The sequence below is a fragment of the Cuculus canorus genome, chromosome 8, assembly GCF_017976375.1.
Source record: "Cuculus canorus isolate bCucCan1 chromosome 8, bCucCan1.pri, whole genome shotgun sequence".
Classification (NCBI taxonomy): domain Eukaryota; kingdom Metazoa; phylum Chordata; class Aves; order Cuculiformes; family Cuculidae; genus Cuculus; species Cuculus canorus.
In genome coordinates, this window is record NC_071408.1 from 27,862,985 (window position 1) to 27,890,359 (window position 27,375).

General features: G+C 61.3%; 1 protein-coding gene across 5 annotated transcripts; it reads left to right on the plus strand.

The window, feature by feature from the left end:
* The first annotated feature begins 5,528 nt into the window (after positions 1–5,528).
* SLC6A9 (solute carrier family 6 member 9) lies at positions 5,529–26,943 on the plus strand. 5 transcript variants are annotated; one of them, XM_054072718.1, is made up of 14 exons: positions 5,529–5,672; positions 11,533–11,665; positions 20,335–20,491; positions 20,652–20,783; positions 21,844–22,096; positions 22,173–22,305; positions 22,962–23,096; positions 23,176–23,279; positions 23,359–23,596; positions 23,704–23,838; positions 24,130–24,229; positions 24,489–24,589; positions 24,780–24,950; positions 25,148–26,943. In XM_054072718.1, exons 2-14 carry the CDS (start codon positions 11,636–11,638, stop codon positions 25,358–25,360), a joined length of 1,902 nt encoding a protein of 633 aa, XP_053928693.1. In that variant the 5' UTR covers positions 5,529–5,672; positions 11,533–11,635; the 3' UTR covers positions 25,361–26,943. The 5 variants fall into 5 exon arrangements, with proteins under 5 accessions (XP_053928693.1, XP_053928690.1, XP_053928691.1 ...); XM_054072715.1 differs by lacking the exon at positions 5,529–5,672 and adding an exon at positions 8,749–8,886; XM_054072716.1 differs by lacking the exon at positions 5,529–5,672 and adding an exon at positions 9,858–11,250.
* The last annotated feature ends 432 nt before the right edge of the window (positions 26,944–27,375 follow it).

The following is a 27,375-nucleotide window of genomic DNA, read 5'->3' on the forward strand; positions in this document are numbered from 1 at the left end:
GGGGATCAAGTGATCCCTCAGTCAGTTCATGAATGATACTAAGCTAGACCGAAGTGTTGGTCTGCTTGAGGGCAGGGAGGCTTTACAGAGGAATCTGGACAGGCTCAATAAATGGGCTGCGTTCAACAGAATGAGGTTCAACAAGGCCAAGTGCACTTTGGTCACAACAATTCCATGAGATGTTACAGACTTGGGGAAGAGTGGCTGGAAAGCTGCCTAGTGGAAAAAAACCTAGGGGTGCTGGTCAACAACAGCTGAACATGAGCCAGCAGTGGCCCAGGTGGCCAAGAAGGCCAACAGCTTCCTGGCTTGTATCAGAAACAGTGCGGCCAGCAGGACCAGGGAAGGGATTGTGCCGCTGTGCTCAGCACTGGTGAGGCTGCACCTTGAATCCTGGGTTCAGTTTTGGGCCTCTCACTACAGGTAAGACATTGAGGTGCTGGAGTTTGTCCAGAGAAGGAAAACGAAGGTGGGGAAGGGGCTGAAGCACAAGTCTTATGAGGAGCGACTAAGGAATTGTTTAGTCTGGAGAAAAGGAGGCTGAGGGGAAACCTTATCGCTGTCTACAACTCTTTGAAAGGAGGTTGTAGCAAGGTGGACGCTGGTCTCTTTTGCCAAGTGGCAGGACAAAAGGAAACGACCTCCAGTTGCGCCAGGGGAGGTTCGGTTTGGACATCAGGAAAAATTTCTTCACTGAAAGGATTCTTAGGCACTGGAACAGCTGCCCAGGGGAGTGGCAAAGTCACCATCCCTGAGGTGTTTAAAAGACAGGTATGTGAGGTGCTTAGGAACATGGTTTAGTAGTGGACAGGTACGGCTGGACTTGATGATCTCTAAGGTCTTTTCCAACCAAATGATTCTATGATTCTTTAAACAGACCTCCCGTCCATGCACGGCATGCCATGCAGATCCCATCAGGGGTGTTAGCTCATTGTAGTCATTTAAGCTGTTATAGAATTTTCTTAGAAGAAAATAGCTCTGTCCATTATTTCTACTGCTGAAAAGGAAGATGCTCACATCAGAACTTCTGGCTGCTGTCTATGTACGAGCTCCCAGCAGGCTGCTCTGTTACAGCCTGGCTCCTAACAAAGCAGTGCTTACCCCACAACCAAGTGATGCCCACGGCACAGATCCGGGCCTTGCCATTACATGGATCACCAGCTCCTCAGAGTACCATCATCTCCTGGCCAGGACCTTGGCAGCACCCTGGCTGGCGTGGGGTGTCAGAGCTGCAAGGGGGCTCTGCTATTTCCCAGGGTGCCTCACCCATTGCCATCACTGTGTGTTGTTACCCCACGGTCCATCCCCTGTGATGCCCAGCTGAGTTCCTGATGGGAAATTGCAGCAGGGATCCGAGAAATGATGTGGTGGGAGATGGGTGCAGGTCTGCGTGGGTGGTTGCACCACATACATGCTCTGAGGGGAACTGAAAGCCCTGTGTCATGCAGAACAGAGCACAATGGGGTGAGTTGGGCGAGCAGCTCCTCTTCCTCCTCACTGCCCTCAGGGATGAAGAGGAGATGGACTTGTGGACTGTTTCCAGGGACCTTCATTAGCAAACATCCTGTGTGGTCAAGTGTGGGCTGCTGCTTGACTAGCGTAGTAGTGCAGCCATTGTACCCCGTTCCTCATCCCTGTGCAGGATGGCCACAACCTCGCACCCCAGGGATGCTGCCCAGCCCAGTCCCAGCAGCCAGGCACATTTTACAGCCTGCTGCCTGCTTGCCCGCTGCTCCCTGGGGACACAGCACTGACCCCAGGCGGGGCAGCAACACAATCCCCTTCTGCCAGGGCTCAAAAGCCGTTTGGCTGGGTGAGGAAGGGGGACCTGGTGGCAGACAGACGTGAGCCTGGTCCTTGTGTTTGGCTGGCTCGCGGTGTGGTGGGGACTGGGACAAGGATGGGGCAGCACCCTGCGGCAAGTGGCTGGCAGCCAAGTTGCAACAGGAGCTGGGAGCAGCACTGTGAGCCCTGGCCAGCCTCCGCACAACAAGTGTTCCAGTCTGGGAGGCAAAGGTGGGTTTGCAGAGCCCGATGGCTGCGGCCGCTCACTCCCCCTTGCTGGGCAGAGCACTCAGGAGTGCACCCGGGCAAAGCAGTGCTCGAGGGACACAGTCCCTGGGGTGATGCTCATCCCAGCCTGGTGTGCTGGGCAGTCAGCAGCCCATGGGCGGTGGGCTGAGCGCTGCAGCAGGATGGCAGCTGCCTCCAGCTGCTCCAGGTCCATGGGGCGCTGTCATGGGATAGCTTCCAGCGGCCAGGCAAGCGAGGGAAGTGGGGACAGCTATTTTGGGCAGGCCAAGACAACCCAGCTGTTGTGTTTTCTGCAGCCCAGAGCCTGAGCTGGGTCAGGGACCTGGGCACTGCCCCGGGCAGCATGACGGGGTGTGCGTGTGCTTCCCATAGGGTCTCTAGCATGCCACTACTCCCTGCATCCAGATGAAAGCTACATCCCAGGGATGAGGCAGCCCGATGTGGAACAGACATGGGTAATGCTGAACCCACCTAGACAGATCCATGCCTCTCAGCCAGCTGCGACAAAGGCAGAGGGAGGAACAACAGCCCTGGAACCTGAAGCCAAAGCATGAATTCCTAGCAATGGAGCCTTTGTCTGTGCCCAGGGCTGTCCCCACTGGCCCTACATGTCTGCGGTGTGAAACACAAGCCTTGTGCTGTGAGCTGGGTGCTGTGTGTGCCTCCAAGGCGGGGTGCAGGGAGGGTAGCACAGGTCAGTGTGGGGACCTGGCTTCCTCCTCTGTGGGCACTGGACACGGGGACACTGTGATTTTGCCCACCCATCTCACCGCCCATCTGAGCCAGGGCTTCTCCCAGGCTGGCTGGATCCTCCACGAGGTAATTTTCCTAGGCCACTAGCAGTCACGGGAGTGGAAAGTCCCCAAGACCTGTGGCTGCTGGGGACACAGCTTCCAGCGGTAGCAATGATGCTCACCCACCCTGGCACTCACCCAGGCTGTTGCGCTCAGCCAAAGCCTGGAGCCGGAGGGAATTGAGCTGCTGGCGAAGCCTGGGGCTCTGCACGGCAGGGTCTGGGGGGGAGCCGGGTCCAGGGCTGTGAGGGGCAGCTCTCAGCACAGCAGGGACAGGGGTCCAAGCACGTAGGGCAGTGTCAAGGCTGGAGTATAGCACAGCCGCACAGTGTTTCAAGCATTCCAGGTCTTCGCTGGGGAGCGAGACAGCTCCCATGGCACAGCTTCAAATCACTGGCAAACCCGGGGATTTTCCAAGAGCTCTGATACCATTGTGGGAGCAGTGGGGCAGGAGATGACATGTTGTCATGGACCAGTTCCTCTCCCCCTGTGCTGAGCAGGATGAGGAGAACACGCAGGGGAGAAAAGAAAGATGAGATAGCTGGAAAGGAAAAACACAAGCCAGTGGCTCTTCCCCAGAGCTTCTCCTGCCCCATTATGGGGTCCTTCCTGATAATGCAGGGGCAGCTGTGCCACCCCCAGAGCAGGCACCTCCAGCCTGTGTGTGGACTTCTACCTCCATCCCCTCCATCCTGATGGCAGAGGGTGTTTCCCGCCATCCCAGCCCCTCTCCAGGCTCCAGTGCTCAGGTGGGAAGATGAGGGACTGGGATGAGAGTCACCCCAACACGTGTGGTCCCCTGGTCTCTGCAGTTCCCTAAGCAGCCTGGTCCCCTCTGGGGCTGGCCCACAGCCTAGGGAGCTGGTGGTCACTTCCGAGAAGTTGCTTTAAAAGGAAACCCGTTGATTTTGGTTACATACCATCATGCCAAGGCCAAACTTTACCCTCCTCCTGCCTCCCACCCTGGCACACACACAAGTGCTGGGAGTATGACCCAGGGCAGAGAGCCCCCAGGTCTGCATGCAGCACCCCACCACAAGGAGACTTTGGGGCCAAACCCAGACCCTGCAGCACTGGGGCTCACAGCGCTCAAGAAGAGGGATAGGACACAGCGAGGAGATGCAGAGCCAGCCCCCATGCTGGGCACATGAGGGGGGCAGCATTAAATCCTGTTGCATTTGGTGCACTTCCAGACTGAAGGAGAAGCTCAGGGTCACACCAGCACTCCGAACACTTGGGGATGGCCCCATGCCACAGGCCTGGCGCAAGGGAAATTTCCAGAGATGACTGGAATTTCGGCTGGCCCAGCTCTCTCTCAGGTGCTGGGAGCAGGCATTTCCTCCTCACCCTTCACCCTTCTGGACTCCTGCCTGCGTTTGCCCACAGTTTCCCAGGCAACAGCACCCATGGAGATGGGAGAGGAGAGGAGAGAAGAGGCCATACTGCTAAGGCGGTGGTGCCACTGGCACGCCAACCTATGTCCCCTGCAGAGATGCCATGGCCACCATGAGGTCACTGCACCTGCCCACACCGGGGAGAAGCCATCAGCCCCACAGAATGCCACCAGGGAAGGGGTGCTGTGGCATCACCCCACCATCTCATGGGGACTTAGGGGATGTTGTGACACCTGACAGTCTAGAGGAGGAATGGTGAGGAGGGAAGGAGATAGGTGTCCCAAGGGGGGAGAATGATTGCTACCATGAGGGGAGAGATGGGGGAAGAGAGCACAAGGACAGGCTAGAGGCTTTTCACTCGCTCTGCATCCCTCTGGCACCGCAGCCCCCCACCCCATGGACCACCCTTGGTCTCTGCTGCTGCCATGGCTTTGGGCCCTACAGAACCCCAGGGAAGATTTTGGCTGGCACAGCAGGACGGTGGCCAAAGCCACAGCTGTGCGAAGTGCCCAGGTTCCTGGGGAGAGGGCACTTGCACCCAGGTGCAGGGTGCTGTAAGGACACTGCAGCATCTCAGATGCTGCAGGGGTGCAGGAGCAGCCCCTTGCTGACCCAGTGGGGACTGGAGGGTCCTTCTCCCATTTCTCCAGGTCAAGATATGGGAGAGTACACAGAGGAGAGGCACAGAAAGGGAGCAAGACTGCAAGGAGCCCTGTGGGCTGGGAAACAATGACCTCTGGTCCCTGTAGGACCAGCACAGCCAGTCCCACCTGGCATACCCCAATGCCTGTCCTTGGATTTGGTTTATGTCAGAACAGAGATGCTGGGTGCAGAAGCTTTGGCGCCAGCTCTGCCTGCATGAAGCTGTGCTGGGGCTTGAAATCATGAGTTTCATCCAGGAAAATCCATCCCTTGAGGGTGAAGTCTGCAACTCGGTGGCTGGCAGCTCCTCTCCAAAACCCAGACCCTGGGGCAGGGGCGTGGGTTTTGGCTGGTTTCTGGCTCTGATGCAGGGCGCTGGGTGTGGGATGCTGGATTCGGGATGCCAGGTGTGGGATGCTGGATTTGGGCTGCAGACCATGGTATGAGGCTCTGTGCCTCTGGGAACGAGCAACCTAGCTCCTGGGGTGGAGCAACCATGCGCTGGTGCTGGGAGGGCATGGGAGGACCCGAGCACCCACTGTTTTTTTTGCTGCCTTCCCCTTCCTGCTGTAGGTGCCCTGACTCTGGCTTTACCATAGTTGCAAAACGAAAGCAGTGTCAGAGTGTGAGCGTGCCGGCGCCGTCTCCCATCCTGCAGCTGCACTCTCCAGCGAGCCCGTGGTGACTGGGCCTGCAGACACCCCTGGGGCTCCCACTCCACCACTCCTCCCACCTTCACGCTATTCTGTGAGGATTACCTTAACCAGGCAGCAATCTGCAGGGACAACGGAGATCACCGGGTAGACAGGTAAGGGATGCTCCTCAAGTTGGCTGGAGCACCATGGGGGTCAGCCCTGGCGCGGATTGCAGGGACACAGAGGCAGAAAGAATCAGAAGGCACCCAATGGAATGAGGACAGGGATGCAGTAAGGACTGATCTGTTGTTGCGCTTGGGGTGCTGGGCTGTGGGGTGCAGGGCCCCCCAACTGCACCCCTGCCACGCTCCCCACAGCCGCCCCAGCGCCCCGGTGTGCAGCGCGCCCTGGGGAGCTGGGAGTGATCCAGGGGCAGGGCAGCATGCCGGGGTGCAGGCACCCGTCCCGGCACGCGGTGAGCCCGGCGGGAATGGGAGGGAAGGCCTCGGCGAGGGGCCAGGCGAGGGACGGCTGCTGGCGCACCCATCATGCATTACTGGAAACATCTGGCCGGGGCTGTGGGGGCGTGCACTGGCTGCACATGCGAGTGCACACATACATGGGTATGGGGACATGTATGCACATATGTATTTATGCCTATGTGTGTATCAGCGCATGCATCCATGGGAACACACGTGTTTGCATGTCCATACATGCCCATACACGGGTACGCATACATACACAGGCGTGGAGGTTTGTACCCACACGTAAATGCACACATATATGTGCATGCAGTAGGTACAGACAAATACACTTACCTCTGTACACACACATCTACACCTATATCCATGCCTATACATGTACAGATTTGCACACATAGACACACGTGTACATGTGTCAGCAGTCACACTTGCTGCAGCAGTCACATGTGTGGACATACAGGCATGTGCGCATGGACTCACAGATGTGTACACAGACATGCACACACATGTACACACATGTACACACGTGTACATCATACTGACTGCGTGAATCCTCTCCAGAGCCTGTCACCACCACCCCGCCCTGAGTTCGGAGCGATGCTGTGCCCTGGTGGTGTGTGTCTGTGTGTGTACATTCCTGTCTAGGTGTGAAAACACATGTGCATGTGCCCTGGAGGAGCTTGTGTGTGACCAGATGGCCTAAATATAAAGAAGCATGGCCAGCAGGTCGAAAGAAGTGATTCTGCCCCTCTATTTCTCTCTTGTGAGACCTCATCTGGAATACTGTGTCCAGTTCTGGAATCCTCAGTGTAAGAAGGATATAGAGCTATTGGAACAGGTCCATAGGAGGCTACAAGGATGATTGGAGGGATGGAGCACCTTCCCTACAAGGACAGGCTGAGAGAGTTGGGGTTGTTCAGCCTGGAAAAGAGAAGGCTCATAGGAGATCTTATAGTGACCTTCCAGTCCCTGAAGGGGTCTACAGGAAAGCTGGAGAGGGACTATTCACAAAGGCTTTTGGTGATAGTATGAGGGCGAGAGGGTATAAACTGGAGAGGGGCAGATTTAGACTAGACATTAGGAAGAATTTCTTCACCATGAGAGTGGTGAGACACTGGCACAGGTTGCCCAGGGAAGTTGTGGGTGCCCCATCCCTGGAGGTGTTCACAGCCAGTTTGGATGGGCCTTGGGCAGCCTGATTTAGTGGGATGTCCCTGCCCATGGCAGGGGGGTTGGAACTAGGTGATCTTTAAGGTCCCTTCCAACACAAACTATTTTATGATTCTATGAAATACGTCCCCACGTGCCATGGTCCTGTGTGGCCTGCATGTTCCTCTGTGTGTCCACATGCCTGTGGGCTGCAAGTGCCCATGGATGCACGATACACACTGTGTGCGCCATGGTGTGCCAAGTGCACAATGTGCCAGAGGTGCCCACTTGTGCCTGTGTGTGTCCATGTGTGCAGTGTGTCTGTGTGTGCCATGCGTACCCGTGTGTCCATACATGTCCATGTGTGGCACGTGTCCTTGTGTGCTCTTGCATGCCTGCGTGCCGTGTGTACATGTGAGCCCAAATGTGCCTGTGTAAGCCCATGGTTGCAGCGTGTCTGTGTGCACCCATAGGTGCCTGTGTGCATCCATGTGCTCATGTGTCTTTGTGCCATGTGTACCTGCGTGTCTCTGCGTGTCTCCATCTGCCACGTGTCCTTGTGTGCTGGTAGGTGCCCGTGTGCCATGTGACCCTGTGTGACATGTGTCCTTGCGTGCCCAGGCGTATGCACGTGTGCCATGTGTACCTGTGTGCTCACGTGTGCAGTATGTCTGTGTGTGCCCACAGGTGCCTCTGTGTGCCAGTGGATGCCATATGTCCCCATGTGCCCATGCATGTCCTTGTGTCCCTCTGTGCCTGTAGGTGCCCATGTGCGCCTTGTCCCCTTGTGCCCATGTGTACCATGTGCCCATGCGTGCCCATGTGTGCAGTGCATCTGTGTGTGCCCATAGGTGACTCCGTGTGTCCGTGTGTGCCATGTATCCCTGTGTGCCAATAGGTGGCCCTGTGTGCCATGTATCCCTGTGTGCCTGTAGGTGCCCATGTGTACCCATAGGTGCCCTTGTGTGCCATGTGTCCTTGTGTGTGCCATGTGTCCTTGTGTGCCCGTAGGTGCCCATGTGTACCCATAGGTGCCCGTGTGTGCCATGTGTCCTTGTGTGCCCATAGGTGCCCATATGTCCCCGTGTGCCATAGAGTCATAGAATCACTAGGTTGGAAGGGACACACTGGGTCATCCATTCCATGTATCCCTGTGTGCCTGTGTGTGCCCGTAAGTGCTCGTGTGTGCCATGTGTCCCCATGTGCCCATAGATGCCCATATATGCCATGTGTCCCTCTGTGCCCACAGAAGCCCACGTGTGCCATGTGTACCATGTGTGCCATGTGTCCCTGTGTGCCTGTAAGTGCCTGTGTGTGCCATGTGTCCCTCTGTGCCATATATCCCTGTGTGCCCGTAGGTCCCTGTGTGTGCCCATAGGTGCCCGTGTGTGCTGTCTGTCCCCATGTGCCTGTAGGTGCCCGTGTGTGTCATTTGTCCCTGTGTGCCATGTATCCCGGTTTGCCCATAGGTGCCCGTGTGTGCCATGTATCCCCGTGTGCCCACAGATGCCCGTGTTTCCCGTGTGTCCCCGTGTACCCCCCGGTCCCGGTCCCGGCTCGGGCGCTGGGGGGCGCGGCGGTGCGGGGGGCGGAGCGCGGCGGCGGGGGCGAGAGGCGGTGCCAGCCCCCGCAGACCTCCAAACTTTCATTAAGTCGGCAGCACCGGCCGTGGCGGCTCCGGGCCTGGCAACGGCACCGGCACCGGTACCGACAGCGGCGCCCCCGGCGGGAGGGGCCGGGCGGCGGCATGGGCACGGTAAGGGATGCGCGTCCGCGGGATGCCCGGCTCGGATCGGCTCGGATCGGGAGCACCGGAGCGGGGAGGCGAGGCGGGGAGGTTGCCGGGGGCGACGGCACCGGGAACACCGGGGCGGCGGCACCGGGGACATCGGGAACGACACCGGGGCGGCGGCACCGGGAATGGCACCGGGAATGGCACCGTGAGCAGCACCGTGAGCAGCACCGGCAGCAGCACCGGGGACACCGGGAGCGGCACCGGGAGCGGCGCTGGGAGCCGCACCGGGAGCGGGATGCCGGGCGGTCCCTGCATCTGTTGCTCTCCCGGTACCGGGGGAGCGCGGGGATGCGGTGGGCTGAGCTGAGCCGCTCGCCGCCGCACCCGGGGCGGCCGACGGCGACCGGGACGACCCGACCCGGTGCCGGGAAGGGGGGGCTGGCGGTAATTTTCCACGGGCATGTGCTGGGGCGGAGCGGCGGAGCAGCCACCACGTGGCGGCTGATGTAACCGGGCCCCCCCCCGCCGCCGTTGCTGCACCGGGCGGCGGGGCGGGGGGTGCCGGGCGGCGGGGGCGCCGCGGGGCCGGGGAGAGGCGAGCTGGGGGTGGGCAGCGTGGTGGCAGCGCGGCCCGCTGCCCGCCTCTCGTAGGAACCAGGAAGCCCCGGCGGCGGCGGGCCCGGGAGGTGCTGGCGGAGGAAATGGCCTCGCAGGTGGCAGCGGCTCTACCGGAGCCTCGGGCCACCCACCGAGCGGGAGGCGACTGGAGGATCGAGGCTGTAGCCGCGCATCCCTTGGGTACCATGTACCCGGGCATCCCCTGGCTACCGTGGGCTGCATCCCCTGGGTATCGTGTAACTGGGCATCCCCTGGGTACCGTAGTCTGCATCCCCTGGGTACTGTCTAACTGGGCATCCCCTGGGTACCGTCTAACTGGGCATCCCCTGGGTGCCATAGTCTGCATCCCCTGGGTACCATGTAACTGGGCATTCCCTGGCTACCATGGGCTGCATCCCCTGGGTACCGTGTAACTGGGCATCCTCTGGGTGCCATAGTCTGCATCCCCTGTGTACTGTGAGCTGCATCCCCTGCTGAGATGTGACAGCCCAGACAGGAGCCCCTGTGGGTGCCCAGGTGTCCCCGCTTCCACAGTACCACCCATCCCATGTTGAGGTTCAAACATCCTGCAGCTCCAGGAAAGCCACCCTGTAGCACCAATGTGTTGTATCCACACCCGTGCCAGGTTCTCCCAAGGGATGCTGCAGCCTCGGGCATCCCTGCGTCTTGTGCCATCGTTTCCTCACCTGCTTGCCAGGCTGAGAGCTGAAGCCAGGAGCATGTACGCAGACATGCAGCCTAATCAGCGCCTGGCAGACCCCGAGGGGAGTGGCAGGACGTCCCCTTGGGTGCTCTCCTCTCCCGTGACGCAGGATGAGTCCCCGGGTCTGAATTCAGGGCCGCGGGGTGTGCAGCGTTTGGCTGGCTGGTGATAGGTGTGTGGTGGGGAGGAGGTCCAGCTGCTGGCTCTGTGCCTCCCACAACTGAGAGGTCCCTGTGCTATGCAAGAAGCCAGGCTTGTGACAGCAAAGACATCTCTGCTGCCTTTGGAAATGCAGCTGCTCCTGGGGAGGGGTTTGGTAGTGGGACACGGTATCTGCTGGCAGCAGCCTGCCTGCACTGGAGGGGCTGTGGTAGGGCTGGGGGCTCATCCTGCATCTCCTGGGCCTCCTGCTCCTTATCTCCGCTGCCCATGCTCCCTCCCTGCAACTTCAGGGCCTCCTGCCCCTCTGCCGATCGCTCCAGACCCATGGCAATCCAGGAACAGACCCTGGGGTGCTCAGCTGGTGGTGGTGGCAGTGGTTGGGGACTTTTGGCAGGGGACGGGTGGTCTTTCACTGACCAGCAAGGGCACCAAGCGCCGGTGTGGGATCTGCAAACACCGATGTTGTCATACAGACAAGCAAACTGGTGTTTTGCAAGAGTGGCTGTCTCTCTCGGTGAGGTCAGGCCCCAGTGCTCTCCTGGGGCCTCCGGCAGCCCCAGGCTGGGGCAGGGGTGCAGGCAGGGGAGGCAGCTGCCCATGCCCCGTCCGGCAGCACCTGGCGCCTGGCAGAGCCCAGTGGCTCAGCCCCCTTGCGCTGCACGTGCATGCGATGCACCAGGGCAGAAGGCAATCGTTTCCCATCTGTGTCCTGCGCGGCAGCTGAGCCCTGAGCTGGCCCCGCTCAGCGCCCAGTCCCGGTGCTGCCGTGTGCGACAGCCACTTCAGCTCCAGCTCTCGGCGGGGCAGAGCTCACGGGGCCCCCGCTCCTGCCCACGGCCCCTGACGCCCACCCGCCAGGAGGCCAGCAACCAGCTGCCCGCAAGGTCGTCTGTCCACACCGGGTAAATCTTTAACTGCTTCTTGGAAAACATCTGGGAGCTGCTGCTCCTGTGGGTGCCAGGGGGGTCGGAGATGCTGGAGGGGATGGGAGTCAACAGGAAGAGACCCCGCCGTTAGCCCACCCGTCCGGGCACTGCGTCCTTTGCCAGCCCCACTCCCGTGGGGGGAGCTATCTGCCTGGCACAGCCCCCTGGTTCTCAGAAGGAGGGAGGGAGACGCCTGGGACACTGATGTGCCCACCCCACCAGTCACATCTCTCTTGGTGTCTCTCTCCCCTCTGCCAGCTCGTTCTGACTGTGGATTGAAGTGTGCCGGTGCTGCAGCCAGCGCAACGGAGAGCGGGCAGGTGAGAGACCCCGCGGCGGGCAGCTGCTCCAGCCTCCAGGGATGGCCGATAAATGCAGCGAGGGGCTGCTGGTAAGTGCCGGGGCACGGGGAGAGGGCTGGCATGGGCCACTGCCTCAGGGACCTGGAGCACCTGGCACAGGGAGCAGGACAGTGGCTCTTCTGTAAGGTGCCCCCCTGGGACACCCATCTAGGATTGCGCTACCCCAGCGCGATGACCGTGGGGCAGATGCTGGCTGCTGCTTGTCTCGAGCTCGCTGCCTGCGAGGCTCCCTGGGTGCAATATCTTGCCGTGCCTGGAGATGTTATCACCTATCTTACATGCTTGCCTGGGCTTATCTCCTGCCCCAGCTCTCTGGGCAGGCAGCAAAGGCGGAGGGTGGCTCCTCCGCCTGCTCTGAGAGGGTGCAGTCGTTCTTCCATACCAGGTGCCCCCAGAAGCTCATGGTGTGGGGCTGCTTGCCCTCTACCTCCACCCGGCAGGCTCTCCCAGACTGAGCTGGTAGGATGGTGCATGGGCAGAGCCAGGTTGTTCCAGGCACAGGTGTGGTGCCCAACCCTCCATCCTCACAAGCGTTGTGTTGTAGGATGCTGTGAGCTACCCTGTGCTCACCCGCACCAGGGACGGCTTCAGTGCCCTGGGCAGATGTGGGATGTGCCCAGTGTGTGTCCTGGTGAGAGGGCTGTGATAGCCCTGTGTTCGTGGCAGCTCTGCTGTGCAGTGCAGGGTTTGGGAGCCCTAAGTTTGGGTTCCCGTGGTGGGCTGATGAGCTGCACCAGGCAGGTGAGCCCAGGCTGGGTTTGGCTCTTCCTTTTTTCCCGATGGATGGGAACTGAATGGCAGGGCCGACACGATTGCTGGGCACTCCCCTTCCCGGGGGGCTTCCCAAAATAACTGCACACTCCTGCCAGAGGGCTGGGAGCCAGGACTTCCCTGGGAAGCCAAGAGCCAGGGGAGTAGCACACTCCAGCAGGCACTTCCAGCATGCTTGTGCCTCCTCTGCCTGCATGTCCCAGTGTGGCCCCGCTGGCTGTGCCTGCAGTGGGGACCCCAGCACCCATCCTGCCCGTGGTGGGCAGCGTGGAGGGGTCAGGGTGGCCAGTGGGATGGGAAGGCAGATTTCTCCGGAGAAGCCCTTGGCTGGGAACAAGGATGTATCTGGGCTCTGTCAGGGGTTTGTCATAGCCATTTTCTCCTGCATGTGTGGGGTACTCGCTGTGGCTCTGTGCTGCTGCCGCATCCTTGCCCGGACTAGAGCAGCTGACATCACATTGTGTGACGGCCGAGCCCAGCACCCGTGGCAGGGAGCCTGGTGTGGGAGTGCCCATCCGCTCCCAGTCAATCTTTAACTTGTTTCTCAGACGTACCTGACCAGCCCAAGCCAGGGCCAGGCTGTGCAGAGAGGTGGGGATGGGCAGGGACCACAGGGTCTGGAACGTGCTGTGCTGGCCACCCTGGCTCGCAGCCCTCTCTGTGTAGGTCAAGGGGACACTCCTTCATGGAGGGGTGCTGAGAAGAGGATGCAGGGGCTGTCTGGAGGAAGGCAGGTCCCAGTGAGAGCATCCTTGCTCCTGCTGTGAGAGATTCGGGAGGAGCTGTGGCGGGAGGGATGCTACCTGCTAAGCTGCCTGGGTCACTGGGGAAGGAAACTCATCTTCTTGGCCTGCCTCCAGGGCCCTGCCAGTCACCTGGAAAAGCATTGTCCCTGGCTGTCCTCTCATCCCTGCCTGCAGGTGCGACTCCTGCTGACACAGCCCTCAGCCTGGCTGGGGTGCAGCCCCTGCCCAGAGGTGTGCGTGCAGCCCCCAGGGCTGGATAGGTTTGCAGCAGGGCTTGAGGTGCCTGCGCTTCACCTGTGAAAGGACAGGGTGATGGAAGCAGTGGCTAGGTGATGTGCAGCTGTGCCTCAGTTTCCCCACCTGTGAGCTAGGACCTGCTCTCTTCCATTTGTCCCAGAGTGATGAGAGTGTTGTGTCCTGCTTTTTGCAGGTTCTGTGTTTTGTGGGTGCCCATGGGAAGCTCTGCATGCTCACTCCAAAACCACAGGCGGGAGGGTGAGAATTGCCCCTCCACTAACCCACCATGGATGTCCCAATGATGAGTGCCTAGCGTGGCGCAGCTCCGGGCGTTGGATCAGTCCCTGTGTGGCCAGGCAGGGGAGGCTGCTGCCTCTCCTTCCCCAGTCTTTAAGGACATTTTGTTTTGTCCTCCTCAGGGTGCTTTGTTCAGGCTCCAGCAATGCCAGTGGCTCCTGACTCCCAGGGTTGCCTTGCCTGGCATGGTGAGGCAGCCCTCAGCCACGGCAGAGAGCTTGGCTCAGGTGGGCTCCTGCCATCGCCTCTGCCCCCCGAGATGGGCACCGGGCACTGCTCCCACCACCCTTCCAGGTCTGGGGGGGTCTGCCTGTCCCAGACACCCCAGCAGTGTGGTGCTGCCAGCCAGCGGCCACGAGCAGTGGGGCCAGCAGAGCTGCGGAAGTGGCTTTTGGCTGTGGGAGCCTTTCCCGGAATACCAAGGGGCAGCGACTGGGGGGGCTGGCGGGGGATTTTTCTGCCTGAATGCCCTGGGAGAATTGTGTCTGCCCCAGGAGAATGGGGCCAGAGAAAGGCAGCCCTGATGGGCAGAGCCCAAAGAGGGGATGGTGGCACCGGGGCAGGTTCTGGGTATCATCCCTGCAGCCCTGCTTGAGGATGGGGTGAAAGGGGCTGGGACACCCACGGCCATCCCCAGTGCGCCCAGCACCTCTGCCTCACTGGTGCAGCCGTGGCACTGCCAGCCAGCTGGGGTGGAGACTAGGATCACAGGGGAGGTCAGGATCCTGCTGCGGGCCCTTCTTCCAGCAGCATGTCCCTGTGGGGCTGGCAGCCCCCTCTGCCCGCTGGCCAGGCTGCCAGGGGAGCAGCACTGTGCTCCCGCGGGCTGGCACGGGGCCCAGCATCGCCGGAATGGAGTAGCAGGTCTCACCGTGCCATGCTCAGGCTGCCGAGGAGGACATGGGGAGCAGCGTGCCCAAGGCAGTGGCGTGCAGGTGGTCCAGGCAAGGTGGTGCAGCTGAACTGGGACATGGAGGGATGCTCATGTGGGCACCTTGTGGGGTGTCAGGGCATGGGAGGTGCCTGACTGCATGTGGGACAGGGCTGGAGGTTGAAATGAGAGCGTTTGGCAAGTAGGCGGCCGAGGCAAGGTGGTGCAGCTGAACTGGGGCGTGGAGGGAAGCTCGTGTGGGCACCTTGTGGGGTGTCAGGGCATGGGAGGTTCCTGATGGCATGGGGGACTAGCCTGGGTGTTGAACAGGGAGTGCTGGGCTGGGATCACTAAAGCTGGCACAGTGTGTGGTGGCTCTGGGCTTGCAAGTGTCCCAAGGGGCACCGCTGGGTGCTGCTGTCCCATGGCACGTCCCAAGCTGCTGGATGGCTGGTGCATAAGTGGATGGAGACAGGCGCTGGGTGCTGGCACGTGGGGGGCTGAGCGCCCGCCCCGCACACGTGTGCCATTCACGTGTGTGCCCGCGGCCACCGCTGCCCGGACCCCAGATGGTCGCCCGAAAGCGCAGGCCCGTCCCCCCGCTCTCAGCACGCCATCACGCCTCACTGGCGCCTTGGCCGTGCTCCACAGCCGGGGCACGGGGCTGGGAGCAGCTGGGGCACCCTGTGCCCGTGTAGGGGGCACCCCATGCCCGCCCTTCTGCGGGATGCAGCACCCCACCAGGATTCCATCCCACATTGGCAAAGGGACAAGCAAGGAGGCTGTGGGGTGCCCGGGCAGCATGGGGGTCATGGCAGTGCCCTCCTGCTAGCCAGATGGTCCCCTGCAGGGCAGTGACCTTGCAAGGGTTGTCATGGAGACCTCATGATGTCGCCAGTGGTATGACATCAGAGTGAAGTAGCGTGGAACCAGGGTGGGGATGTGCCAGCGGGCAGGCTTGTCCCCGCACCCCTGTCCCCCAGTGGGGCCATGCCTGCTCCCCACAGCCCCCGAGTGCCAGGGCTCGGAGTTGAACTGTTTTGTGGAATCAAACCCTATAACCCAACCCCCCGTGTCTGCTTTCGCTCATCAGAGCCTGTGGGGCCAGGCAGCGACATGGTGGTAGTGGGCGTAGGGGCAGCAAGATGTGTATGTGGGGCTGGGGATGTTGGGGCGTGGGAATGGGGGACACCAAGGGAATGTGGCCCTCTGCCATGCTCCAAACGCAGGTCCCTGTCCTGGCCAGATGGGCAGCGGTGCCCGCGGGGAGGCCAGTGCTGCCTGCCGGAGCGTGCGGGGCTGCGAGCAGCTGGACCCTGCTAATGAGGCCTCATTAAGCAGGATGGGGCTCAGCGCGCTGTGCAGCCTGACCTGCCTGTGCCTGCTGCATGGGGGATGCCAGGCTCGAGGGGGCATAGCTCATGCGGGGGAAACTGAGGCACAAGGCTTCCCCGTGGTGTGGGGCAGAGAGGGACAGTGCTGGGGCGGACAGCATGGTGGGGCGCTTGTGCCACGGCGGGGCGGGCAGTGAGGGGACGAGCCTGGCCAAGGAGGCAAGCAGGGAGCGGTGCCAAGCGCCGGAGGCAGCGGGCGGGGGGGGAGGCGGGTGTGTGGCTGCTGTGCTGGAGCCTGAGGTGCCAATGAAGCCAGGGACTCGCCGAGCCGGCCAGCCTAGCCCCCCGGATGGCAGCCACGGGCCGCTGGGTCCCCCAAGACCCCTTCAGCAGGTCAGTGGAGAGGCAAGAGCAGGGTTTGGGGGGCAGAGCTGGGGACCAGGCTGGACGGTAGCTGTGCCAGTGCCATCCTCCCACTGCTGTGGCTCTCCAAGCCCCTTTGTGCCAGCTCTGGGGCGATGGCTCTGCGGGACCGAGGCACAGCTGCAGCTCTGCACCGTGGGATGCTGGAGAAGCATCCCCAAGCCCCACGGCGAGGGATGTGGGGTGCCCTGGGGCAGGGAGGGAACAGCGCAGCACCGAGCCCCTCCACAGCCTTAGCTGTGTTGGGAGTGAGAAGAGATTGCCTGACAGGTGTGTGATCGTTAACTCTGGAACCTACTGATTTTAAGAGGGGTGCATAGAACCCTTTTGCCTTGCTCCGTGCTGCAGAGGCAGGGTTTAGTAAAGATCCTCCCCCTTCTCCTCCCCCCTATTTCATGGGCATCAATGAGGAATTTCAACGTTTGCCCCAGCCCCCTGTGGCACCCTGGGGCTGGGGCTGCTGCGGGTGGCTGGCAGAGAGTGCTCGGGGTTGTCGGTGAGGCTGGGCAGCCTCCCTGCGCTGGGGAGGTGGTCAGGGTTCCTTAGCACTGTTGAGGGGTCCTGGGATGTGGATATTCCTCTCAGCACTGCATATTCCTGGCCTTGGGAATGCCCCTGTACCTGTGCCCATCCAGGCACCCTCAGCTGATATTGCCATTGCCCAGGCTCTGCTGGTTGCCTGTGCCCCCCCCGCCGTGCCTCTGCACTTGGGGCAGGTGTGCGGCTGGGCACTGCAGAAAGAGGGCAGGGATGGGTGGGATGTGCCGGTGGGGCTGGCAGAGCTGGGACAAGCAGGCTGGCACGGCATGTCAACCTCTGGTGCAGGGCTGGCACTTGGGGATTCATTACCCCATGTGCCAGGGACAAGGAGCGCAGGGGCTGATCATAGGGCCACTCCCCACCACAACACCCAGGAGTGGTGATGGCCCACTGAGGGCACCTAGGACACTCTTTTCCAAGCCACTCCATCTGTAGGGACCCCTCTCCAAGTCCCTTCATCCCTGGGCACCTCCACTCCAGGCTGGGGTTCTCCTGCCCCAGGCATCCTGCCCCACCACTTCCCTGCCCTAGAAGAGCAACTAGCTTGGCAATTGATGTAATTAGCATCTATTAATACCTTCCATCGGCCCCTGCCTTACCTGGCCATGATGACATCAGCATTGCCATGGTGAAGAGCGATGACATCAGGCTGATGACATCAGGGGCTGACTGGTACCTTGCACTGGCATTGCAGGAGCAGCCCTGGCACCCCATTACGAGGAAGGGGCAGGAATTGAGGATCCCCCACTGGTTTCGTAGAGGCAAAATAAGGCTCATGGTGGGCTGAAATACCTCCACGGGGTGCAGTTTGAGTGGGGGAAAAAGAGGGAGAACTGCACTGGAGATATGTCCCATGGGGACATCCTCTCCCAGCATCAACCCTATCACCGCCACTAGCTTCCCAGCCATAAATCAGGGCCCCTTCGGGAAGCGGGGGACATCCGGGCACCCCAGCCAAGCTGTCATTGTGCGAGGCAATGCTGCTTAGCATGAGAAAGACTCCAGTGCCAGGCGAGGTGATGGATGATGCCCACTCTGCTGGGCTGGGGAAACTTTGGCCGTGTGGCAGGGGTGTATGTCCCTGAGGAAGGAGGAGGAAGGGTGTTGGGGAACAAGGGGACATTTGGGGTGCCTGGGGCATTCTTCTCTTCTCCCTCAGTGTTTTCACTGAGCCAGGCATCTTCCGGGGCTGCATGGGAGCACTTGCATGGGTTATGGGAGCAGGACCCCCCATTTAAAGGCTGCATCCTTGCTGGGGAGCAGCTCCCACTTTGCAGCCCAGCTCTGTCCCAGCCCCACAATGGTGATGTGTGGGTGCGTGTTGGGGGGGTGGGTGTGTGTGTGTGTAATCTTCCCAGATGCCTGGGTTCTCTGCTCTGCCCCCAACTCTTCTCCCATGTGGGGTTGGGAAGGAAGCTAATGAGTGTAAAGGACAGGGCGACCTTCTGAGATTTGGGGAGAGGGGGGGTAGAAGCAAGCTGAGGGGTGAGCACGCAAGTGTGTGCGCACGTGTACATGCTTGTGCATGCATGAGCACACATGTGGCTGCCCCCTTATTGCGGACAAGCGCAATGAAGCCCCATGCTGCAGGAAAGGGGGAGGGCAGGCAGAGGCCTGGCGCTCTCGTCACACTGGTGCCAGGTAGCTCAAAGCTGAGGTGCCCCGCTGGGTATCAGGGTGAGGTTATGCTGGCCTCAACTGAGCAGAAGGGCGGCCTTCTGGCTTTGGGATGGGGATGAGATCCCCTTTGGGCACTGGGGCTCCAGACTAAGCTGAGGCCGTCCAGTGTCACCTGCCCCAAGACCCTCTGCCAGTGAAGCTGGAATACTGCCTGCTCCCGCTGGCCGTGCAGCTCATTAGGAGCCTCGTTAGTACGAGCAGCTTAATCAGAGGCTTCCCGATCGGATCAGCCTGCTCAAGCGGGCAGCGTGCCCCAGCATGGGGACAGTGCCAGCATCCCCCCTGACCTTGGGAACCCCTCAGCCCCACTTCTGCTCAGCACCCCACCTGAAGAGACAACCTCGGGTGAGGACCCAGTGTTGCTGTGGGCTCAGATCTGATGGATCCTTTCTCCATGGATTCTGGCATGGGCGCTCTGGTGCCCTGGCTGATATATTGCCCTTATAGCCCCTCTAGCTTGGCCCAAAGCACCCGCTGATCCCCTCGTCACCCTTTTCCCCCAGCCCTGCACCCTGGCAGCCCCCCCGTGGCCCCCGGCGCGTGCTGGCCCCGCTTGCAGCAGATGGCTTTGTTTGGCAGCGCGGTGCCGGAGTCGCCGGGCATCACGTCCCGGCTGTGCCGGCCCTAATCGAATGATACGGTTAGGTGCACTGCGCCTGCTGCCCGCGCCCCGCCGGCGTGAGCAGATCCAAAGCGACGGCTCCCATTTGTGGCCCACTCGCTGCCGGCGTCAGCCATCACGGTGGGGTGGAATATCAGGGGGAGCAGCAGGAGCAGGCATGGGCACAGGGGTGTCCATGGTGGGAAGACTGGCACCATGGAGCTCCAGCAATCCTCCTAAGGGCTGCTGGCACGCCGTGCTGTTCCCACAGGGTCATGGGTGCTGTGGCACCATGGACTGACCTGCACTCTCAACCCATGCACCCATCTCCTGGCCTCAAGTAGTGATGGGAGGGCTCAGGGCATCTGCAGCACCCCAAAACGCCATCTGTCCTCTCAGCCCAACCTGCTGGAACTCAGCATCATCCAGGGAGGATTAGTGCAAGCCCAAGACCATGCTGCGATGGAGCTGCACTGTGATGGGTGCTGTCTCTGTCCGGGATGTCCCTGTCCGTGTTGTTGTTGTTGTCCCCGGTGTGGGCTCGCATTGTGTAGCAGCCTGCACAAAGCACTCTTTCTTGCCTCCATCCACACCCCACCCCCCAGGTCCTCTGTGCTGAAGGGATGCTTGGGTGCTGGGGTGGGACCCACCTGCACGGGACCCCCTCTGTGTTGCCCTGAGCACGGTGCCATCGGTGGGCACTGAGCCAGCGCCAGGACCCCAGCTGCACCAGGGTTTCCCAGGGAAGCATCCAGCCCCCTGCCTGCTGTAGGCACTGCACCCCACTCCCCACTAAAAGGGGGACCCCGCTTCACTCCAGGGGTCCCATCATTCTCCCCCAGCCGTGAGTAGTAGCCACCCAGCGGGGCCTCTGTCTTGCTGGATGCGGGGAGGGGGGTGCGGGAACAGAGGCCCCTTTGTGCTCAGGCGCCCAGACCTGCTTTGTATGAGTTGCAGGCTCTTCCTTCGCCGCAGCCGGGCTCCGAGCAGAGCTATTCATCTGGGGGGGCCGCCACCGCTGCCCTCCCCCCTCCTTGGCACTGCCTGTGTGTGGCAAGGAGGGAGGGGGACTCTGGCATGGGGGAGGGATGGGGCAGGATGCAGGGGACCACCCAGCCCCGCTCGGCGGATGTTGCCCCTCCGATGGGGCTGGTGAGGGTGGTCCCCAGTTGACGTGCCCCTTGGCATCTCTCCGCAGAACGGCGCCGTGCCCGGGGAGCAGGGCAAGCAGGACAAGAGCGTCAAACGTGGCAACTGGGGCAACCAGATCGAGTTCGTCCTGACCAGCGTGGGCTACGCCGTTGGGCTGGGCAATGTCTGGCGCTTCCCATACCTCTGCTACCGCAATGGGGGAGGTGGGTGTTGGGGGGCTGTGGGAGTAGGGTGGCCTGGGGCAGGGGTGGGGATGTGTGCCCAGCCCCATGCTGTGTTTGCTGCCCCCAGGTGCAGAGCGTGGGGGGCACAGCTATGCCCGGGGTCATTGTGCACCCTCACCCTCTGGTTCCTGTCCACTAGGTGCCTTCATGTTCCCCTACTTCATCATGCTGGTGTTTTGCGGCATCCCCCTCTTCTTCATGGAGCTCTCCTTCGGGCAGTTCGCCAGCCAGGGCTGCCTCGGCGTCTGGAGGGTCAGCCCCATGTTCAAAGGTAAGGGGCTTCCCGTCCCCACTGGCATAGCAGGAATGGGGAGCCCACAGGCACAGCCCCCAGCACGTGGTGTGCCCCTCGTACACACCTCGTGTCGCCTGCATAATGCCCAGTCCCGCACAGGCACCTGCGGCTTGCACAGCCCCGCACGCCTTCGCACACGCACCAGTGCCTGCGTTGCAGGGGTCCCCTGCGCACACACCCACCCCCGACTGCGCTGCCCTGCACTCACAGCCCGCCTGGCGTCCCCTGCACGCATTACACACGTCCCTGCACACAGAATGCATCCCCTGTGCACGCCCCAGCCCCGCACTGGCATCCACTGCAGGCATTACACACACATCCCTGCACACACCACACGTGTCCCCTGCGCATCATCCGCAGAAGCCACTCAGCTCCCCCAAACACGCTGCCCTCTGGCCAAGGGCACTCTCCTCTCCCTGCCCTGTGGGCAGTGGGTGCTGTGCCCACACGTGTGGGTGCAAGCTGTGCTCAGAGCTTGCCCTGCTGCACCTGGGCTCTGCTCCGGTTACCCCTCCTAGCAGACCGGTCTGCTCTGGTGCTGTCAGCTCCCCTGGTACACGCGTGCCTACACACTGCCTGCTGGGTCATGCATCCACACGTCACGTTTGAGCAGAGACTGCCCGTGCACATGGCTCGACGCTCTCTGCACCATGGCAGGCTCAGCCTGGGTGCACATTCTTGTGCTTTTGTGGCCTAGCGTAGGTAGCTGCAGCCCTAAAGTCACCATGGCTGTGCAAGGAGAACCCCCCACCCAATGGTTCTCCAAGGAAGTCTCCAGACCCCAAGAGTTTCCCTGCAGGCCATGCACCCTGGGCATGTGTCAACATGCGTCCCAGGCTCCCTCAGCACCACAGGGCATGCTCAGAGGTAGAGTAGCCCATGCACACTGGTGGGCTGAGCCATGTGGTGCTCCCCACCTCAGTGCCATAGCCATGCCCTGAGCCGCAGCCCCGCTGCAAGGCTGCTGACAGCACCACTTGCTCTTCCCGCACCGCGCCGCGCTGCGCCACTCACCCCTCCCCGGTGCTGTTCCCAGGCGTGGGCTACGGGATGATGGTGGTGTCCACATACATCGGGATCTACTACAACGTGGTGATCTGTATTGCCTTCTACTACTTCTTTGTGTCCATGACGCGCGTGCTGCCCTGGACGTACTGCAGCAACCCCTGGAACACGCCTGTCTGCGCAGGGGTGCTGGACGGGAACCTCTCCAGCCATGCCACCCTCAACCTCACCGAGGTCTTCAACACTACCCAGAAGCGCACCAGCCCTAGCGAGGAGTACTGGAGGTACCGGGGTTGGGGATGGTGGCTGGAGGAGGCGGTGGTGGTGGTGTGCCACTGACGCGGGCTGCTCTCTACACAGGAATTACGTGCTGAAGCTATCGGATGACATCGGGAACCTGGGCGAAGTGCGGCTGCCCCTCCTGGGCTGCCTTGGAGTCTCCTGGGTCATCGTCTTCCTCTGCCTCATCAAGGGTGTCAAATCCTCAGGGAAGGTACCTGCATGTTTTCCCCTGTGCTCCACCCCCTGGTGTGGCCATCCCCCCTCTGTAGATGTCTACACCTTCTCTAGACATAGGTCCTCTACTATAGGGGATGTACCTCCCATTGTGGACACTGTTTTCCACTCCGGGAAAGGCCACACCACTTATGGGAACAAGTCCTTGCTTGTGGCTACGCCCCACCTTCCCTGACCCTTTTCTTCTCCCAAGTTAACAAGTGATAGGATGAGAAGAAATGGCCTCAGGTTGTGCCAGGGGAGGTTTAGATTGGATATTAGGAAAAATTTCTTTACTGAAAGAGTGGTGAAACATTGGAACACGCTTCCCAAGGCAGTGGTGGAGTCTCCATCCCTGGAGGCATTCAAAAAGCGTGTAGATGTGGCACTTCAGGACATGGTTTAGTAAGCATAGTGGTGTTGGGATGGTGGTTGGACTAAAGGATCTTAGAGGTCTTTTCCAGCCTTAACAATTCCACGATTCTATGATTCTGTGACTGTAGCCCCTCCCTGTGGATCATACCCTCTCCTTCCAGTCCATTGCTCCAAGCTCTGGACCATAACCTCTCCCCTGGTCTGTAGCTCCACCCCTGCTCCCATCCAAGGCCACAGCCCTTCCCTGTGGCCCCACCCCACTGAGGTGCCACTCCACAGGTAGTGTACTTCACGGCCACCTTCCCCTACGTGGTGCTCACCATCCTCTTCGTGCGCGGCATCACGCTGGAGGGGGCCCTCACTGGCATCACATACTACCTGACACCCCAGTGGGACAAGATCCTCAACGCCAAGGTGAGCAGGGACAAGGGCTGGTGGGAGGCCAAAGCAAAGCGGGGCTGGGGGCACCGCATTGACCACCCCACCACTGCAGGTGTGGGGTGACGCAGCCTCGCAGATCTTCTACTCACTGGGCTGTGCCTGGGGTGGGCTCATCACCATGGCCTCCTACAACAAGTTCCACAACAACTGCTACCGGTGAGTGCCCGGCTGTGGCCCCCCCAGCCCCTCTGCTGCCCCCCAGCCCCACTGCTGGCCCTGACCCCTCTCCCCACAGGGACAGCATCATCATCAGCATCACCAACTGCGCCACCAGCGTCTACGCCGGCTTTGTCATCTTCTCCATCTTGGGCTTCATGGCCAACCACCTGGGTGTGGATGTCTCCAAGGTGGCTGACCATGGCCCCGGCCTGGCCTTTGTTGCCTACCCTGAGGCACTCACCCTGCTCCCTATCTCACCCCTCTGGTCCGTTCTTTTCTTCTTCATGCTGATCCTCCTGGGGCTGGGCACACAGGTAGGTCATGGTGGGGGCGGCATAGTGGGGCCGCTGTGTTGGGGTGGGGTGGCATGGTATGGTGGAGCCAAGGTGTGACATGTTGCCCCCTCTGCCCAATGCAACAGTTCTGCTTGCTGGAGACGCTGGTCACAGCCATTGTGGATGAGGTGGGCAATGAGTGGATCATCCGCAGGAAGACCTTCGTAACGCTGGGGGTGGCCGTGGCGGGCTTCCTGCTGGGTGTCCCGCTCACCACACAGGTAGGTGACCACGGGACTATGGTGATAGGATACTGCTGCCATGGTGACCTTGGTGTGCTGACATGTGGTCATGTCCATGACCAGCACAGTGATGATGGTGACATCCAAAGCCTGGTGTTGCCATGCCAACACTGGTGATGGTATCCAGACTAAGTGTCGCCATGCCAACCCCGGCATCAGTCGTTGCCATACCAACTGTGGTGGTGTTATCTGGGCTGTGTTGCTGTGCTGTTCCCCTGCTGACAGTGGCAGGACCGTTAGGGTAGCCATGCCAATGGGTCCCTCTTGTAGGCTGGCATCTACTGGCTCTTGCTGATGGACAACTACGCTGCCAGCTTCTCCCTGGTTGTCATCTCCTGCATCATGTGCGTGGCCATCATGTACATCTACGGTAGGTGCAACTGCATGCAGCCAATTGGCCAGCAGGGCTGCCCCAGCCACCCACTGGGGAAGGTGGTGTGCTGACTTCTGGCCAGTCGGCAGTTGGCTGTGTATGTGCAAGGCCATTGGCCAATCAGGGCAATGAAGAGCCTGGCGGGTGCCACCACCCGGGGTCTGGAGCTGATGCTGGGCAGGAGTGGAGGGGGCTTGGGGTCCCATCAGGGCCCCAGCCTAGCCATGCCAAGGCTGATGGCCACTTGTCCCCACAGGGCACCGCAACTATTTCAAGGACATTGAGATGATGCTGGGCTTCCCGCCCCCACTCTTCTTCCAGATCTGCTGGCGCTTCATCTCACCTGCCATCATCTTTGTGAGCATCGTGACCATGGGGCCATAGGAGGAGTGGGCTGGGAGCCCACTTGGGCTCCCACTTGCCCACCCTAGGGAAGGGGGTGCTGGGCTGCAGGGGAGTGGTGGGGATGGGGCAGAGCAGGGCAGCCGAGGGGGCACAGAGCAGGCTGGCTGCTCCCCAATGGCTCATCCTGCCTATCCCTCCCCAGTTCATCCTGGTCTTCACAGTGATCCAGTACCAGCCTGTCTCCTACAACGACTATGTCTACCCCACCTGGGCCATCAGCATCGGCTTCCTCATGGCACTGTCCTCCGTCATCTGCATCCCCATCTACGCCATCTACAAAGTGTGCTGCTCCGAGGGGGACACACTGCTGGAGGTGGGTGGCCAGGGGCTAGACCCTCCTCATCCATGTCCCATCTGGGGCTCCTGCAAGGCTGTCCCCGACCCCACCGGAGCTGTCAGTACCACAAAGGCAGCATCCATGGGGCACCCCATCTCTGGGAGCCCCTGGGGGAGGCTGGGGAAGGGAAGCCTGGCAGGGGCTAAGCTCATCCCCATCCTCTCCCTCTCTAGCGCTTGAAAAATGCTACCAAGGCAAGCAAGGACTGGGGCCCGGCGCTGGCAGAGCACCGCAGTGGGCGCTACGCCCCAGCGTTCAGCCCCTCCACTGAGTCCCACCTGGAGGTACAGCCCCTGCAGCCGGAGAAGAGCCGGAGCGAGGTGGCGGCTGCCTCCCCTGTGCAGGGCAGCAACGGCTCAGCCCACAGCCAGGACTCCAGACTGTGACCCCTGCCACCCCTGCACCCCCTCTAACCCTTCCCACGCGGTGACACTTTTCGCACCTTCCGCTGGCGGAGCCTGGCTCCGGGCTGCACCGGACCGCGGGGGGCTCTCAGCGCCTGTCCCCGAGACCCCTCCACCTCCTCTCCGGTTAACCCCCCCTGCCCCCCCATGGCGTTCGGTAACCCTTGTGTTTACGGTAACCATTGTGCGCAACGCTGGGACAAGAGAGGAGGGGGCACAGCCCGGGGAGGGCCGGGAGCCAGAGGCACTTTGCAGGGGCGCTGCCCTGGGGGGGATGCGCGGGATGGAGGGATAGAGGGATGCCCCGGATTCCCCACAGCCAGGCAGCCTGCCCCACCATGGGGAACCTTCCTGGCCTGCCCATGGAGATGGTGTGGGGTGGGACCGGCTCTGGGGCACACAGGGAATGCCCGCAGCGGCCCAAGTTGTGTGTGCACGGGGTTGGCACTGCAGGGACACCTGGCCCGGGCCAGCGTCCACTGTGGCTCACTGCCTGCAGGGTGGCCGTGCCCGGGGACGGTGCCAAGCACTGGGCCAGCACAGGGAGATGGGGGCGAGCGCGCTGCCTGCAGAGGCAGTGGGATCTCACGGTACAAGACACAAGCACTTAGAGCACACGTGTGTGCGTGTGCGTGTCCCTCACAGGCACGGTACGGGCACGCACATGGGACACATGGGCACGCACTTACGCACGGTACTGTGGGGCTGCACAGGGGGTGAGCTGGTAGCCCACCCCATGCACCCCCACACCCCCAAAACGCCCCATCGCCCCACTGCGGGGCTGTGGATGCCTGCCTGCGTGGTCAGGTGCCGCCTGCAAAGCTGGGCACAGCCGTAAGCGGTGTGGGCACAGCCCGGCACTGCTGCCTGCCCACCAGTGGGGCAGGAGGCTGGGGAGCACTGAAGCCTGGCCGAGGGGTGATGGGGCAGGGCCGGGGTCCATCTCTTACCCGGCAGCCCTGGCATGGGCAGAAGGGGTCTTCCATGGTGCTAATGGGGAGCAGGATGGACCAGCCCCCCCCCAGCTACTGCTAGCGAGAGGTACCAGCGGAGACACGGAGGGCTGTGCCAGCCTGCTTGCTCCAAGCCATGTGGGGATGCTCAGTCCCTGGTCAGTATTAGTGGAGCAGGATGCACAGGCAAGGCCAGGTGGGTTCAAATCTGTCTTCCAGCTCCAGCCAAAAGGACCTGGAGCTTTTGGTTTGGGTTGGGGCCCTTCCCACCCTGCCGCTCCCCACTCAGCCAGTGCCCTGCGCTCCCTGTACCACAGCCCTGAGGCTGGCACGGGGGACACAGTGCAGTTTGGCACAGTGGCAGTGGGTGTTGAGCCCCAGCAGGACGTTCCAGCTCCCCCGGCCCCGTCCCAAGTCCCCCTGCCATATCGTGGCGAGGGGCACAGGTTCCCGCATGGTGCCCATGCCCTGCCCCACGTGTCACGCCGCTACTCTTCACCTCTAATTGTTAGCAATAACGCGCGCGTCCCTGGGCAGCGCTGCCTGTGCCAGTGTCTCTCCCGGTGTAGAGTTCTAAAGTATCCTAGATTTTAATGAGATTTATATTCCTGAGGCTGTGTCCTGCTGTGCCCTTCTTTGGGGAGCCTGGTCATAGGGGTGGGTGGAGAATGAGGGACCACATTTCAGGGGTGCAGCCCTTTTCCCTCTGGATGCCCAGCACCAGCACAGAGCAGCCAGGCTGGGTGCTGGGGAACGCTCCCTTGCTCCACTTGGACCTACAAAACCAGCTGAAGCTGAGGCAGAAGATGTGGGACAGGGGCTTGTACCTGCTGGGAAGGGATTGTCCTCAAGGAGAAGGGGACGCAGCAAATGTTCTACAGCTGTTTTGGCTTCAGCTTTGCACCACGTGTGCTCTGGGCACCTTGTAGGGCAGGATAGCCTAGGGCTGGATGAGCTGAGGGTCTCCAAGGGTGGGCAGAGCAGAGGCGAGGGAGCTCTACCTCACAGAACCCAGCAGGGGCAGGCAGGGCTGCCCACTCCCTC

Bases quoted from the DNA above. Each gene is read 5' to 3' on its own strand.
- SLC6A9 (XM_054072714.1), top strand. From the start codon at position 16,199: ATGAAGCCAGGGACTCGCCGAGCCGGCCAGCCTAGCCCCCCGGATGGC. The intron at 22,306-22,961 runs GTACCTGCATGT...GCCACTCCACAG, and splicing joins GTGTCAAATCCTCAGGGAAG to GTAGTGTACTTCACGGCCAC. The intron at 23,839-24,129 runs GTAGGTGACCAC...TCCCTCTTGTAG, and splicing joins GTGTCCCGCTCACCACACAG to GCTGGCATCTACTGGCTCTT.